This window comes from Thunnus maccoyii, chromosome 19 (assembly GCF_910596095.1).
Source record: "Thunnus maccoyii chromosome 19, fThuMac1.1, whole genome shotgun sequence".
Taxonomy (NCBI): Eukaryota; Metazoa; Chordata; class Actinopteri; order Scombriformes; family Scombridae; genus Thunnus; species Thunnus maccoyii.
This window is the reverse complement of record NC_056551.1, coordinates 8,210,180-8,224,713: the sequence shown is the minus strand read 5'-3', so window position 1 is coordinate 8,224,713 and position 14,534 is coordinate 8,210,180. Positions and strand designations below refer to the sequence as shown.

Genomic DNA, 14,534 nt, shown 5'->3' with positions numbered 1-14,534 from the left:
ATCAACAACAAACCAACTACCAAAGGAAACAATGCAGCGCATATTTACACCCTACAGAAATCAATGCTCTCTGCAGGAAATGAGTGAGAAGGAGACAGCGGGGATCCTGTGGTTTATACAGAAAGCATTTAAGAGGCAGCAAAAAAATAGGGAAAGTGCTTTGAGCCTGCAAGGAAACAAAGACTAATTCTGATATTGCTTTCTGTCAGTTTCTCTCTGCTCTCTCACCGCACTCTCAAGCCAACTGCAGGAGTAAAATGCAGCCCATTTAAATAAAAACCTTCCTTTTTTCGGTGCTCACATTAAATCCAATTAGGGGCGTAAACGGGCTTTGTCAGACGAATGAAAAAGTGTGTTTCCCTGACAGAGGTTAATGATCATGCCTTCCCTTTCTGTGTCCCCTCTGACATGAGCAATGGCAGAAAAACAGAGTCAGGACAATGTGGATCAGAGGTTAAAGACTTCCTGCTAATGTGAAACAGCATGGAACAATAACAATCAATGGGGACCAGGCTGGCCTGAACATCAGTAACGGTGACGTTGGCTCAGAGGAGGTAGAGGAGTAGGTGCTGCCATAAGTACACACACACACACACACACACACACACACACACATATCAGATCATGGTCACTTTTGGGGACATTACATAGACTTACATTCATTTCCTGGAGCCTTACCCTAACCCTAATCATAACCACTACTTGCCTAACCCTAAGCTTTACCCTAACCTTAATCACTGACCCAAAAATCAGCTTTTTCCCAATTGGGGACATTGCCTTTGTCCCCAGTTGGAAAGCTGTCCCCAATTAACTGATCATAAGTCTGAAATTTGTCCCCAAAAATAGCCTATGACAGACCACGCACACACAACACACACAGGCCCATTTGGGTACATGCAGGGTACAGCTAACTTGTCACTAGCAATGCTTCCAACCTCTCTTAATGCCTTTTAGCATGACAAAGTTATTCATTCTTACCACTTTGCAATCTGCACACGCTAATGACACACTAACAAAAATAGAAACTCAAATTGGGAATCTAGAAGTGGCAGATGGGGAGCATTGGCTTGTTTTTTTTTTTGTTTTTTTTCTGCTTCACCCCCTATCTGTGTGTATACATGATGCTGATTCTCTAGAGTTATGACTGTGTGCTGTATGGGTATGCCCCAGCGCTGCCTACGGGTAAGACACAGATGTATGGCAGAGGAAGAATTGCTGAAAATCCATGTCTGGCTTGGAATTAATTTTTCAAATCTATTTATCAGGTAATGGATTAGAACCTACTGAACCGTCACAGATGGCCTTGGGTGAACTGGAATGGATAGGAGCGTCAAATTCTGCAGTACTTTATTATCATTTATCAGGGCATGTGTGCTGCCTGTATTTGTAGTTTTTTTTCTTTCTTTCTTTTTGTGTGTGTGTGTATGCATTTATGTGTGATTATTTCTGTTGTTTAAGACTGACAAGTTAAAGTGGATTCTTGGTAATATAGTGAAATTATCATTTGAATTCAAATGAGGTGTTTAAAAATGTTTGAGTGTGCCTGTGTATGTAAGCATGCATATAATACATACAGTTTAGAAGATGCAAGTGGATTTACGTATACCTTTTGTTTAGTGTGTGTGTGTGTGCCATACAGTATGTAACTCTACAGAATACTTATATGTGTGTCTGAGCTTGACTGAAGCTGTTTGTGTCGTTTCTTAAAGTTGAAATAAATCTGCCTGGGACATTCAGAAACAATCACAAAAGTTTTCATTGTAACAGAATAAAATGTCCTTCCACTTACCCATTTTGTCTGTCTATATCCTCCCTATTGTACACTATCTCTGGCTCCCCCTCTCGTCTCCTCTGCTGTCCCTCTCTCCTTAGAGATTTGCATTTAGCTGTTCCTCTGAGCATAAACACTGAAATATGAAAGTTTTCACTGCAATTCTTCAGACCTTTATTCACCCCACCAGAAGCAAAAAAAGAAAAGAGGAAGAAAAAAAAAGTTCCCAGTAGGGACTTGAGCCCAAACTACAAGAGTAAAAGTGGGGGAGAGGGAGGGGGGGGAGCTCGGGGGGGGTACAAAATCATAAACAAACAAAGCAGAGGAGAAAATAAAGCCTGTTGGCATTGCGGGGCTAGCGCAGACGGTCCTGGAGTTCAGCTCAAACATGCATCATTAGCATGCAGCGCCTGTGCTTCCAGCTCTCTGATGGCAAAAAAAAAATGGACAAAAGACGAAATAATTGCAGGCAGCAGGATTCGAACATTCCGTTGAACATATCTGATTTTATCAGGGAGGTAGTCATGATTACTAATAAGTCAATCGCTTATTAGTAGTTGATTTAATTGTGAACATACAAAGATTTTATTAGCCTTTTCTAATTACACATGAAGGGCAAAGTAGCTTTGATCGCTGTGTTTAGACTGAATTGTTCCATTATCACTGTTCTGAAAACTGGAGTAATTACTACATATGGGGTACTGGGCTTTAGCGGGAGACTATTAAAGGGAGAGCCTGTCCCTGGAGTGAGTGCCCAACACAAGCCTCTTTCTTTGCTCGACAGCCTATATAGTGCCAGGGAATTCTACTTTAGGTGTGACAGGAGCAGAGATGGGTCAGCAAACAAGTTGCTTTAAAAAGAGTGAAGTTATCCATGACACGTGCTTCTGGTTCTAGGGCACTCCAGACAGGAAATATCTCCTGCACTGTTTGTCTCTGGTTCAGCGCTCCTCCCTAACTGGGCATAGTTTCCCAAAATATCAGCATGCGGACAGAAATAGAACATCATTAAACAGGTTCACCCGAGTCACCAAGAGGCAGACATGAAATTCAGGCCAAGGAGTTAGCAGGGGTGATATAGAGCAAGGCAAGACAATACATGGATAGAATTGAGAGAGCTCCCATTATAAAGACATTGGCACAGCTGCTATTACAAAGTAAACTCCACCAGCACTATAAGCAACCGTACTGAGCGAATCAACTGCTTTTTATGCAATGTCCTGTACACGAAGGGGATGCACCCTTCTTAGTCATGAAACCATGAAGACTTCTGGGTCGCTTGTTATTTTGGGGCTGGTTTTTGGTCAAACATTTAACAAAATAATGGCACATCAAAAAGAACATCCTTCATAAGTTAAACTCTTGGTATAAAGAATAGCACACTTCTTCTCCCCGAGTAGACCTTGAAATGGCAGATAGTGTTGAAATTCTCAAACAAGAGGAGTGGATTGGGATATGACTCACAATGCATCATATAGCCACGTCCTGCAAGATGAGCTCTAAAACATGTTTGAAGTCAGAAAAGAAAATATGGATCTCTATGAGGTTTGACACTTGAAGTACATCACAATAACAGGGCTCCCAATGTTCCCTTCTTCATGTGTTTCTGTGAAATGATTGGATTTGAGAAATAATCTCAGTAACATAATTTGTGTTTAATGGTAGAATAGTGACGGGAGCAGATAGAAAAATATTTATCATTGAAACAACAGGAGCGGTACAGTAGGAACCTCTTCACCGAGTCATCTTGGTAACAGATTCCCACTGGGAAGTGAATAAGGCTCCTCTTCTGTTCACACGCAGTTTGTGTTTCAGAAGAAGTCAAGTTCATACTTTTTTTTTTTCATCTTTAAAGATTCACTATTTACACGATAAATAAGTTCTATTTGATTTTGTCCTTTGATTAGTCTTATAGAATTTCTTGACATCATCTTTGAACACCTCAAAAAACTGTCTCTTTTGTTCCAAGCCAAAAAGAAAAAAAGAAATAACAAAAGAAAACAAAAATAATTCCCTATGTTTTCTCTTATCTTAAGGATACAACCACTTTCGTGGGAAATTTTGGCCCCTCGCAATTTCAGTTGCTCTGTGGGAGGATCAAGCACACTTTCCATATCTCCAAGGAGTATGACCACTGACATGTAGAAAACGACCCCAGTGCACTGCTTGGATTTAAGCCGGAGATGATATTTGACAGGCCACCACAGCCTTATCTGAAGTTCTCATCAGCTCCATGAGTCAGTGAGTTGCAGTGCTCGACACCGTGGCCAAAAGGTTACCGAGTGCAATAAGTCCTGCACTGCAGGCACACTTTCTGGAAAAAAAGGAGATGTCAGGCAATATTCCCAGTACAGTCCATGGGTTCATACGCAGGTCAAACAGAAGTCAACGTGCTGGTTCAACATGCCCCCACTAGGCACTGTTGTCCTCTGTGGTGGAGGGGTGATGGGAGCACATGGACAGAGCTTTGCCAACCCAGCAACATGGTGCTCTCCAAATTGTCCAGTGTGATGAAAGTCAAACATTGACTCTGCAATGTTTCAAATGACTGGGGCAGTGAGAGAGGTTTGACTGTCAGTAAAGTGGACCTTTTTTAAGAATATGTACAATACTTTGCAATCAAATGTACTTATTTTACCACATAAATTCCCCATGATTACCTCTTTAAAGCATAGTGAGTCATTCAGCTGGGATATAATCATATACAAAGACCTGTTATTCTGCTAAAGGGCCCTGTATGTTCAAGAAATATATGGATCATGCCATAAAATCTCCTCTCTAAAAGTGTTTGTTGTTGTTCATCACATCACTACAACTGTGTATAACAATTGAACAGATGTTGGGAGGATGAGGTAAGATCCATCATTATGATGAATGCCTCTTTAAAATTTCAGTTTCACTACTTCACTTTTATGTAACGCTTGATTACTTTGCTAATCTGTAAAGACAACACCAGTCCATCCAAGACTACCGAGAGATTTGGTTTTAATTGTGAATGTGAATTATCAGAGTTTAGTGGACCAACTGGCATTTTAAGAATGCCCTCAGGGGAAGTAGCTTATGTGCGTTTAAAGAAAAATATAAGTGAACTCTTTGGTTTGACATGCACATTAATGGAATCCAGCATGAGATCCCACACCCAAAGAAACAGTAAAACAAGAGAAAGAGAATATTTATGTAATTACTTGTCTTACGAAAATGAATCATCTTTATGAAATAATGATATGGATTTGCCTATGTTAACGACTACTGAGAAGAAATTTTAATAATAATCATAGTAAGAAGCCTCCTGCTCGCTACATGATCCAGCTCCATTTTTTTTTATCATTCATGTCACTCTCTGTTTCTCACTTTTTGTGATTGAGAACTTCTGTTTATTGCACTTCCTCTTTCACTCCTGAATCAGCGCAAGTGGACAGCTGTTATGCTGTGAACAGGTGCCCTGGGATGTTGTCATGGAATATGGCACAAAAACAGATTTGGAAACAAGATCATACTTTTTGTCATAATTATAATAATTATCTCCCATGAGTCAGTAGTAAGGGGATTATGAGGTGCTTTGGAAAAAGAAATCAAAATGATCAGTAAGAATGTCTCAGCCTCCACTGTATATTGGTAAGATTGTGTGTTTCAGATGCTAAATCCTTCCAGGCAGAATTAGAAAATTTTGTCATCTTGTTTCACGTTCTCATGTTCTGAAAACAAGGCCCCACCGAATAACCAGCTCGCCTGCCCCTTCATTTCAAAGTCACGGTATATCAGAGGTCCTTGCCCCACTTCTAACAACCGGGCTCAGCTCGCTAGCGTCCAAATTTGAGTGTGCCGGTACGCTCAGTGGGTGGAAAAGGACCACTACTGGGGCCTTCAGTCGGTGGTCTGAGGGGTGGTGGAGGAGAGCGAGGCCCTGGCACAGGGGCACCCATGTTGGCGGCAGAGGGCACGGCAGGCAGCGCCACTGTCTGTATAGTGCCCCTATCACACGGCCCCAGATCCTCCAGGCCTTCCAGGCCCTGTGGGGGTCCCTCATAGCCCATGTTGAGCCTCAAGGGTTGATGAGCCTGGCAGTAGTCCACGATAGGCTGCTCATAGCGGTAGAAGGTCAGCGCACCCATCTGGTGGGGGACCTGTTTAGACGAACAGTCAAAGTAGAGGAAAAGACAGAAAGAGAATGAAAGAAAATGTGATGGAGAGCATAAAGGATGATTAGAGGAGACAGGCAGGATTGTACATGAGTGAAGGAAATACAGGGAGGAGCAAAGAGAATAAAAGAGAAAAAGACAGAGAAAAAAGAAATTAGGCATACATATTTGTAGCAAACTATATCCTTTAGATATACCAAAAACAGATTTGTGTGTACACACCAAAAAAGTTGGCTGTTTCCTGCTACTAGATGATGCTGATCAGCCCAATATACTGTACACTAAACAAGGTCCTCTTGTAGTGAGCAAAGTCCAGAAAATTGGTGATTGATGACTAAAATTATTACGTACCAGAGTAAAGTTACATACAGCAGTTCTACGGGCATGGGCAGTTTTGAAATCCGATTTTCATCCCAATTTTAGTTGATTGTTTTTTTTTAGTCAACCTGATATTTATGAAATTAACATATAAAGGATATGTTCAAGCCAATCACAAAAAAGAGAAACAAATGAACTCTTGCTTTATCTGGCCACAAAGATAGTTTTGGTTTTATGGGCCCAACTTTTAGGATATTCACTATTGAGAATTTTGCCTCCCAGCCCAATTGAATTAAGGTGAGAAAAATGTCATTTCTGTCACTCAAATATATTTGAAAAAAATACATTTAAAAAGCTCAATTTCAACATGTCTTTTCATTACTCAGGATAAACCTAAAAATAAACTTCTTTAGTGGACTGATAGAATGTAGTTCCAGCTGTTGTTTTTTTGGTGATCTTGGTGTACTGATCTTTTAAAATAAACAATGACTAATTACTGGATTTAAAAAAAACAAACACAGATAGCAATCCCTAGATATTCTGCAGCAACAACTGTCACAGATGGCTTCTTTTCAAATAGATATTACATACTTTCAAATGATGTTTTATTTTTCCAATGCAGTTAATTTGTTATACAATATTTCATTGCGCCTGTGTGACTCCAAGGCTACAGCGGTTAGTTTGGCAACTCATTTCTGGCCCTCTATAATCATCCTCACATGGTGACCACCTGAGCCTCCAGCGACCCAAAACCCATTTGCTGCAAAGACCCTTCAAAAAATGTGTGCCGGGAAGCATCTGCGACAACTGCTTTTTTTTTTTTTTTTTTTTTTACCAGCCCATCTTCACAAGAAAAAACAACATTATAGGTCTAAAATTTTTCAAGTGATCATTTAAACCCAAACCATGATCTTTCTCTACCCTAACCAAGTGGTTTTTGTGCCTAAATTTAACCAAACCTTGCCCACAGCGTTGTCATGCCATAAAACATATTTTTTTAACAGTGATTTGTAGCGGTTTTGGAAAGCAGCATATTATGGTCACATGGGTCGTTCTGGAGTACATTACCACAGCCGCTAGATAAACGTAACTATAGTATCTTTTTTTGTAGGCTAAATTTTAGACATATACTGTTGTTTAATTATGAGGATGTGTTGTTTTGGTTTTTTTTTACAGATATGAGAAGCATCTCATGTAGAAGTCAGAGTACTCTTCCTGCTCATGACTTGTATTGTAATGCTCTGACTGTCAGAAGAATAAGAATATGTGCATTTGCATGTTTGGATGGGCTTGTATGTATGAATGTCACACAAGCTATGCTAAGGATGACAAAACCACAGATGCTTTAGTGCTCAACCTTTAGTACAAGAGCTGGAGCAAATAAGCCTGTGCTCTCTCTCCAGTGCCATGTCACTTGTGTCACAGCCAGGAGCGCTCGTCACATCTGGCTTTGTGTCTAGTCTCACGCTCCCCTCCCAAACCTAAACACAATGCCAAACAAACAGATGAGACTGTTGTGACACTCCATCTCTTTAACTTTAAATCACACACTTCTTCACCCTTAAAAAAAGAGAGGCCAATTAAGAGATTTTTAACAGGCCATGAAAACAGCAGGGAAAGATTGCAGCTGACCTGGATTTAACACTGCTGCCTTGCAGAGCGACAGATCATCAGATCTGTACACAGACGCAACAAGAAGCAGACAACAACAGCAGGAGCCACAGATATGACACCAACACGGAAGACATGAATAATACAACCCCTGACTCTGAGGAGGTGTTGGAAGCAAGTGTCACAACTGCACCTTCTTTCATGCACATCCTGAACATTTGATTTTTATCTCCGCCAGGTGTAAGACTGGAGGGCATCATGCGTTTGGTCATGTGTATGTGTGTGTGAGTGTGTGTGTGTGTGTCTGTGCATCTGTCCACAGCTAATCTTGCGTTGCATTAGGGTACTTTTGCCTTACCAAATCCAATCCCTTTGCGATTCCTTGCGCATGTTGGTTGTATACATTGTGGTGAGCAGAGCAGAATGAAAGACAGGAAGCAGTAGTCAGCAATCTGACCCTTATTGACATACAACACAGGGAACAGGAACTCAAAAACACAGTAGCAAAAAATGAGGGCCGTCACTGCATTATGAATAGGTGCATAAACAGAAAAGAAACAGTGCCAATACGTCAGGGACAGGGAGATAAGGTAATTAGTGATGGCCCTCATTTCCAATCATGTTTTAACCATGAGTGAGGTGGCTGTTAGTTTCATGACTGCAGCTGCATCTTGCTACTGTGTTTTTAGTTCCTGTGCCATTTGCCAAAACAGGGTTGACATTGCTGAAAACTGCTCCCCTTGTTCCAACAAAAAACCTTATTTTAACAAAAAAGTAATTAGCCCCAACACTGGTTACAGCATTGCAAAAGGCATTTCCAGTAAAAACAAGGCTTACCTAGTCTGTTGCATATTTGCACGTTGGCCTTTGTCGTGGCGCGAAAACTGACATCTATAGAAAAGTTTGATCTCATCTTGAACCGGAGCATCTGCTGATTAATTCCATACCCGAAATGTTATGATCAACTAAAGTTAGGAACAACATGACATGAATAAATCCCTGTTTCTGTTATCTTTGCCACCATCTTGACTGTACAGACCTGGTGCACTCTATTGAGTGCACTCTTCTAGTTAAACTTGTTACCAGTGATGGTAACCAGAACTTGGGAACAGGATCTTAAGCTGTGCTTGAAAAAATAAAATCAATCTTATATATAAATTACAAAAACAGCTATTATTCAACTCATCTCTAGTGGTTTATAGACATGCAGATAGTTTTGGTATTAAGTGCCAAGATTTTTAGATATCTATCTCTTAGGTAGGAGCGCTCTCTCCTGTACGACAAATGCAAATTGCATTTCATTTGTGCTGTTCCAAAGCACTGAAAAATGACATTTAAAAAGCTCAAAAGCAAGTCATCCTACCAAAAGCAAAAGTCTGATTACCCTTAGGAAATTGTTAGTGGCAGGATTTCCAGAAACAGGAATCTCAAAACCTTGGCACATGAAATCAAAACTAGCTGCATGGTTAGACACCACAGGTGAGAAAATGTGTTCTGAAAGAGGAAGGGAAAAGAAACTTTATCAAACAGGAAAAAAAACGCCACACTATTAGTGATCCCAAATTAAATCTAAATCATGCTCTGGAGAAGCAAAGTAAGGAGAAGACAAGTCAAGAAACACAGAAGATTTGAAAATAAACATAAAGAGTCATTGGTAAAGATCCATATCATCATTATCTTGTAGATTAACATATCATATACAGTAATCTGGATTCTGATTAGAGAAATTTAAAGCAGGATTTTTAAAATAGGATGGACTGTGTCAATGAAATGCAGATGTATGCCGGCTGAGTGTGTGTGTAGTTTGTGTGTGTGTGTGTGTGAGAGTGTGTGTATGTGTGTTTGAGCAAGGACGGATTTCAAAGTCAAATAGAAACAGTCTGGGCTAACACAGCTTGGCAGTTCAGGAATTACCCTGAACCACCGGGCTAAGATAAAGCCTCTCTGGAAGCATTAACACCAGTTCTGTTTTAGATAAAAATAGTGTCATTTGTAGCCTTGAGCTTTACTGTAACACGCTTCTATGATGCAGTGCAGCATTATAATTCAGCAGTCACACAAAGTTGTAACCATGTAGAGCATGTTTGTCTGGTATACTGCTAGTATAGGCTTGTATTTTTAGAAAAAAAATCTCCTTTCAATCCTCCCACCCAGCCTTTCTTTCAATCATGCACCTCCAGAACCACTACCTTTCTTCTCTACATACCTCCTTCCTCCTCAAATGGACTCCATTAAGCGTGGCTGACTCATTACATTATAGGCACTCAGTGGATTACTCCCCTCATTCCCCTTTCAGTTTAAACCCTTCACCAACCCTGCCGCCACCACCACCACCACCACCACCACCACCACCATCACCACCGCTGCCACCTCATCTCCTGTCACACACCCCAGTCCACCTCAGGTCTGCTCACAGCTCCCTGCCCAGGTCCAATGAATTAATTAACCGATATTAACTCCTAACCGTTTCAGTGGATTCTATCAAATTGTCAGGGCATAAATCTGGCCTCATGCAGAGTGCGTGTGCAAGTGTGTGTGCACGTATCTGTGCATATATGCCTGTCTGTGAATGCATTTCATAGAAAAAGAAGGGAAAGGGACATAATGGGATAGAAAAAGAGAAAAATACAAGATAAAGAAAAATAAGAGTTTTTTAAAAAGTCAGTTTGACGTGTGTGAGTGTATTTCTGCCTATATTTTTTCAGTGCAACTCTAAAAAGAACACAAACTGCTGAAAGACCCATAAATCTCAGACAACCTGACTTAGCTCTTTATGTCAGTTTCAGAGAACAAAAGGTGCTATTGATATTCACCGGCCATCCACGTAGTCGCAAGGTACAGCTAGCTCATTAGGAATGCTATCAGCCTCTCTTTGTGCCTTTCAGCATTAGGAAATTATTAATTCATCACACTGAATAGTCTGTTGACAGTGGAGCCAGCCAAATATGGAAATGGATAACATCTGGTCAGACTAACAAAAATACAAAATAGACACTTCAATTTACTTTCCAAATGTCCTAAAATACGTGGTTTGGATGGGGAATGAGTGATGTTAAGTCTTTGATTTATCAAACACTGTGAAAAAGTTCCTGCTCTTTTTCACAAAGTGAAATCACACTGCAAATTCATCTTACAGTTTGTGATCTGTCCATCACTATCACTTAAATTCTGATCCAGGCTCTTTTGACCCGATATCCACCAATGAAATACACTTCCTGCCAGCTACTGTGTCTAATGTGTCTACCATATTTTTAGGAAAGTTATACCTTGACCCCTGTATGACAAATCACATCTAAATTTTAATATTTCAGGTGTGAAAATGCAACTTTTAATTAACTATTAATTGATCATTCATTTGTTGAATTATTATGTTTAGGCTAAACTGAATGCAGCAATGGTTACTGCATAAATAAGAGCTGAAAAATTGGTAGTGGCATGTCACGCATAGGAATCATCCTGATCGCAGCATCTGATGCATCAGAACTGATTTTAACATTTTGGCGATCAACATTAATATCAGTTTAATTATATTTTTGTACTGATTTGCCTCATATGAAAACAACCTGATACCCTCAATACTTAACCTCCTGTCATTTTTAAGTTCTAGTCTGAGGATGCTCCTCCATTCAGACATGCTGCATGCTGTCTCACTCACTAAAATATGTACGTTTCAGGCTTGTTTAGCACTGAGCACATAATTTACATACTCAGCTCTGAAAGGGTGCCCAATGACGCTGCCACTATCAGGAAAAGAGAATAGGACTAACATAGTGTTTACTGGTGCCTTGTTTTGCAATATTTAACATTACTGAAACAGTCCCAAATGCATGTTGGAAGACATCTAATCCTGGTCCTAGAGTCTGGCTCTCTACACGTGATGAGTGGGATGAGCTGTGGTTACCTCAAGACGGAGCATGTAGTACAGTACAGAGGCAATTTGTAGCATGTCACTACGCTTCTGGTGGCAAGAGAGCACCAGGATGTTTGAAAAGCAAAGTAACAAGTCCAGCTTTTATGAATTATGTATTTCAGTTTAAGACAGAAAAAGGTACTCTGCTCCCTCTGAGAGGGAGACACTAAGAATCTGAAGATCAAGAAGGGTTTGGATACATGAAAGCTTTTTCATTCTTTTTGTCCATTACTGGATACATGTAGGTTATGTGAGGGGTGGCTGTCATCACATTAAAAGTGCATCGAAAGGTCACTGACAAACAAGGTCAAAGTTGAAGCTGATGAAACTTCACAGCGCAATCCAAGCGGAGACGCAATGCCCAAGGTACTGCCGCGAGGTTTGGGATCTCCATAAAAAAATAATGGCTCACACACAAAGTTTTTCTGTTGCTGTCCATGTTTATCACTTGTGTATATTGTATACTGTAAACTGCAGCTCCTACCTGTCAGAATCCATTTGCATAAAGGAAAAACTCCCTCAACTCCCCGTGCTTCACTGCTGGATGCATTTTTACCCCTTTGGATCTCTGCCACCTATATCTGTGTGTGCTCCAACTGACAATGACTGGCATCCTGCCTCTAACTGGATCTTTATCTCTGTATGCCTGAACACACTGTAGGGTGACCTTAGGCCCCAAAGCTTTGAAACAAACTGCCAGGGAGATTGAGCTGGCCAGACCAGTGCTGTCTCTTAAATCTTTCGTTAAACTTGCTTTTGTGGGATTTTTGCTGCTTTTGTGTTCATTGTTGTTATTTCTGCATGTTTGATTAGTGTGTGTATGTGTGATATTCTGTTGTTAGTGTAATTTTAACAGGTGCTGTATGAATAGAGTTGTTATTATGCAGTATGTGTTAGCATTTTTTGTTTGTTTGTTTAGCGACATCTCTGATCAGAGAATTGCAAATCATTTCCTTTCTCCATCTGTGGATATTTTAGTTTCTGTGTTACTTCCTTGCGTCGGCTCTAATTTGTTAGGGGAGTCATCAATGACTGTTAAAAAAAAAAAAATCCTCAAATCCCATAAATTCATTTTTACAGTATTCCAGTGTCCCTCAGAAGTTGTGTTTTCTTTTTGCATTCACGCTTTTATGAGCAGCTAAGGAGGCAGTAACAGTGCCACAGGCAGACAATGCTAATGCCTCCCTGGGTTTTAGGAGCATTACAGTTCAAAAGTCTGCCGCTTTCCAAGCCAAACACTTTGATCCTCTCAAGTCACCGTATTGTGGCACAAAGAAGCATAACAAAGTGAAGAGGAGATGCAAGAGACTCCCACTAAAATGTTGCTGAGGATTTTACTTTTCTTATATTCTCATTAATGTTGTTTTTTGTAAATGTCTGCAAGCCTGTGAATTATGTTGGGAATTGTTGGTTATTGTATCATACTGAGCTGGAAGTTGTTTTTTTTTTTTTGTTTCCCTCAGTGGATATTACACAATATTCCTAAAAAATATATATGACAGATACATTTTTTTCCCCCATACATTTTTAATATTATTGCTGTATTTGGCTGTATATATACTGTATGTTTATATAATATATTGTGTCATTCTGGGCTATTACTGAAATAAACCATGACCAAGTTACTGAAAATAACTATTTTGTTACTCTTTGACTTGTCCGTATACCTCTTGTCCTCTTTGTAGAAGTATAGAGATACTGTACATTACCATCATTCATTTTGGTCCACCTATATTTAAAGCAGACTGTATATTTGAGGTAAAGGTTCAGTGCTCATGCTGTTGAAACTGTTTCATTATAGGCCTAACCTTGTCCCACAGTGCTGTGTTGTTGTACAAAGCACTCACTGCCATTGAGAATAAATCTCAGCTTCCGGAGAGCTCTGGGATTTGTGATTGCCAGACTTCCGCCACCCACTACAGCATCATTCTCTCAGTCATTATTATCCTGTCTTCATTTATGATTAGTATTGCTTAATGAAAGAGTTTATAACTGTAATAACACTGGTGATACATTTCCCATTTAATAACTTGGAAATTAACTTTGTGATTAGGAAGTGATGGTGTACATTGTTAATATAATAAAAGTTGGAACACTGTGTCAGTGCAGTTACCATGGTTTCCTATTCTAAAGTCACTGCCTTGACTTCAGTCCAGTTTGAATTTAATTTAGTTGGTTTCATTCTCCAAAACTATACAAAGAGGAAACAGCTGCAGCTGCACAGATGAAATATTTTTGTAGGTCTGTTGTTTACCATTAGCCTTAAGAGTAAGTTGACTTATGTAGCAATCATCATCATCATCATCATCATCATCATCGTACAAGATGACAAGGTTATGTTCCATTATGTTGCTTAAATTCATACACTAATCTATACATATAAAATGTTACAAATATTACAAGTTTCTGTTGGATTGGACAAAACATTTTCAACATTATTACTGTTTTTATTATAGTTATTATCATAAGTGGTGGTAGTAGAGAATAAGTCATTTTGCAAATAGGACAATATAGCAAATGGCAAACTCAATTGACAATTCCAACATTCAGACATATTAACTACAAAACAGAATACATGAAAACATTAGAATGTGAAATAAAAGAATAAAGTATGTTACACCTGTACCTACAGTATGTCAGCTCTCTACAGTTTCTTCAGTAAATTATAGAACAGTTCTAAACATTTACAGTATATATTCCAGTTTAAAAGTTAACATCATACAGTATATGCAAGATGTGCAAATATGTACATACTATGTATATGGGGGGCCGTGTACTGTATGCA

The 14,534-nt window shown here is 39.6% G+C and overlaps 1 protein-coding gene across 2 annotated transcripts in view; it reads right to left on the bottom strand.

The window, feature by feature from the left end:
• Positions 1-2,265: 2,265 nt before the first annotated feature.
• Positions 2,266-14,534, bottom strand: part of LOC121885142 (leucine-rich repeat transmembrane neuronal protein 4) — a 104,517-nt gene continuing 92,248 nt past the window's right edge. Inside the window, exon 3 of one of the 2 annotated variants that reach the window (XM_042394310.1) lies at positions 2,266-5,895. In XM_042394310.1, coding sequence (XP_042250244.1) covers positions 5,572-5,895 — 324 coding nt within the window. In that variant the 3' untranslated portion in view covers positions 2,266-5,571. The remainder of the gene's footprint in view (positions 5,896-14,534) is intronic. The other variant, XR_006092475.1, reaches the window with a different exon arrangement.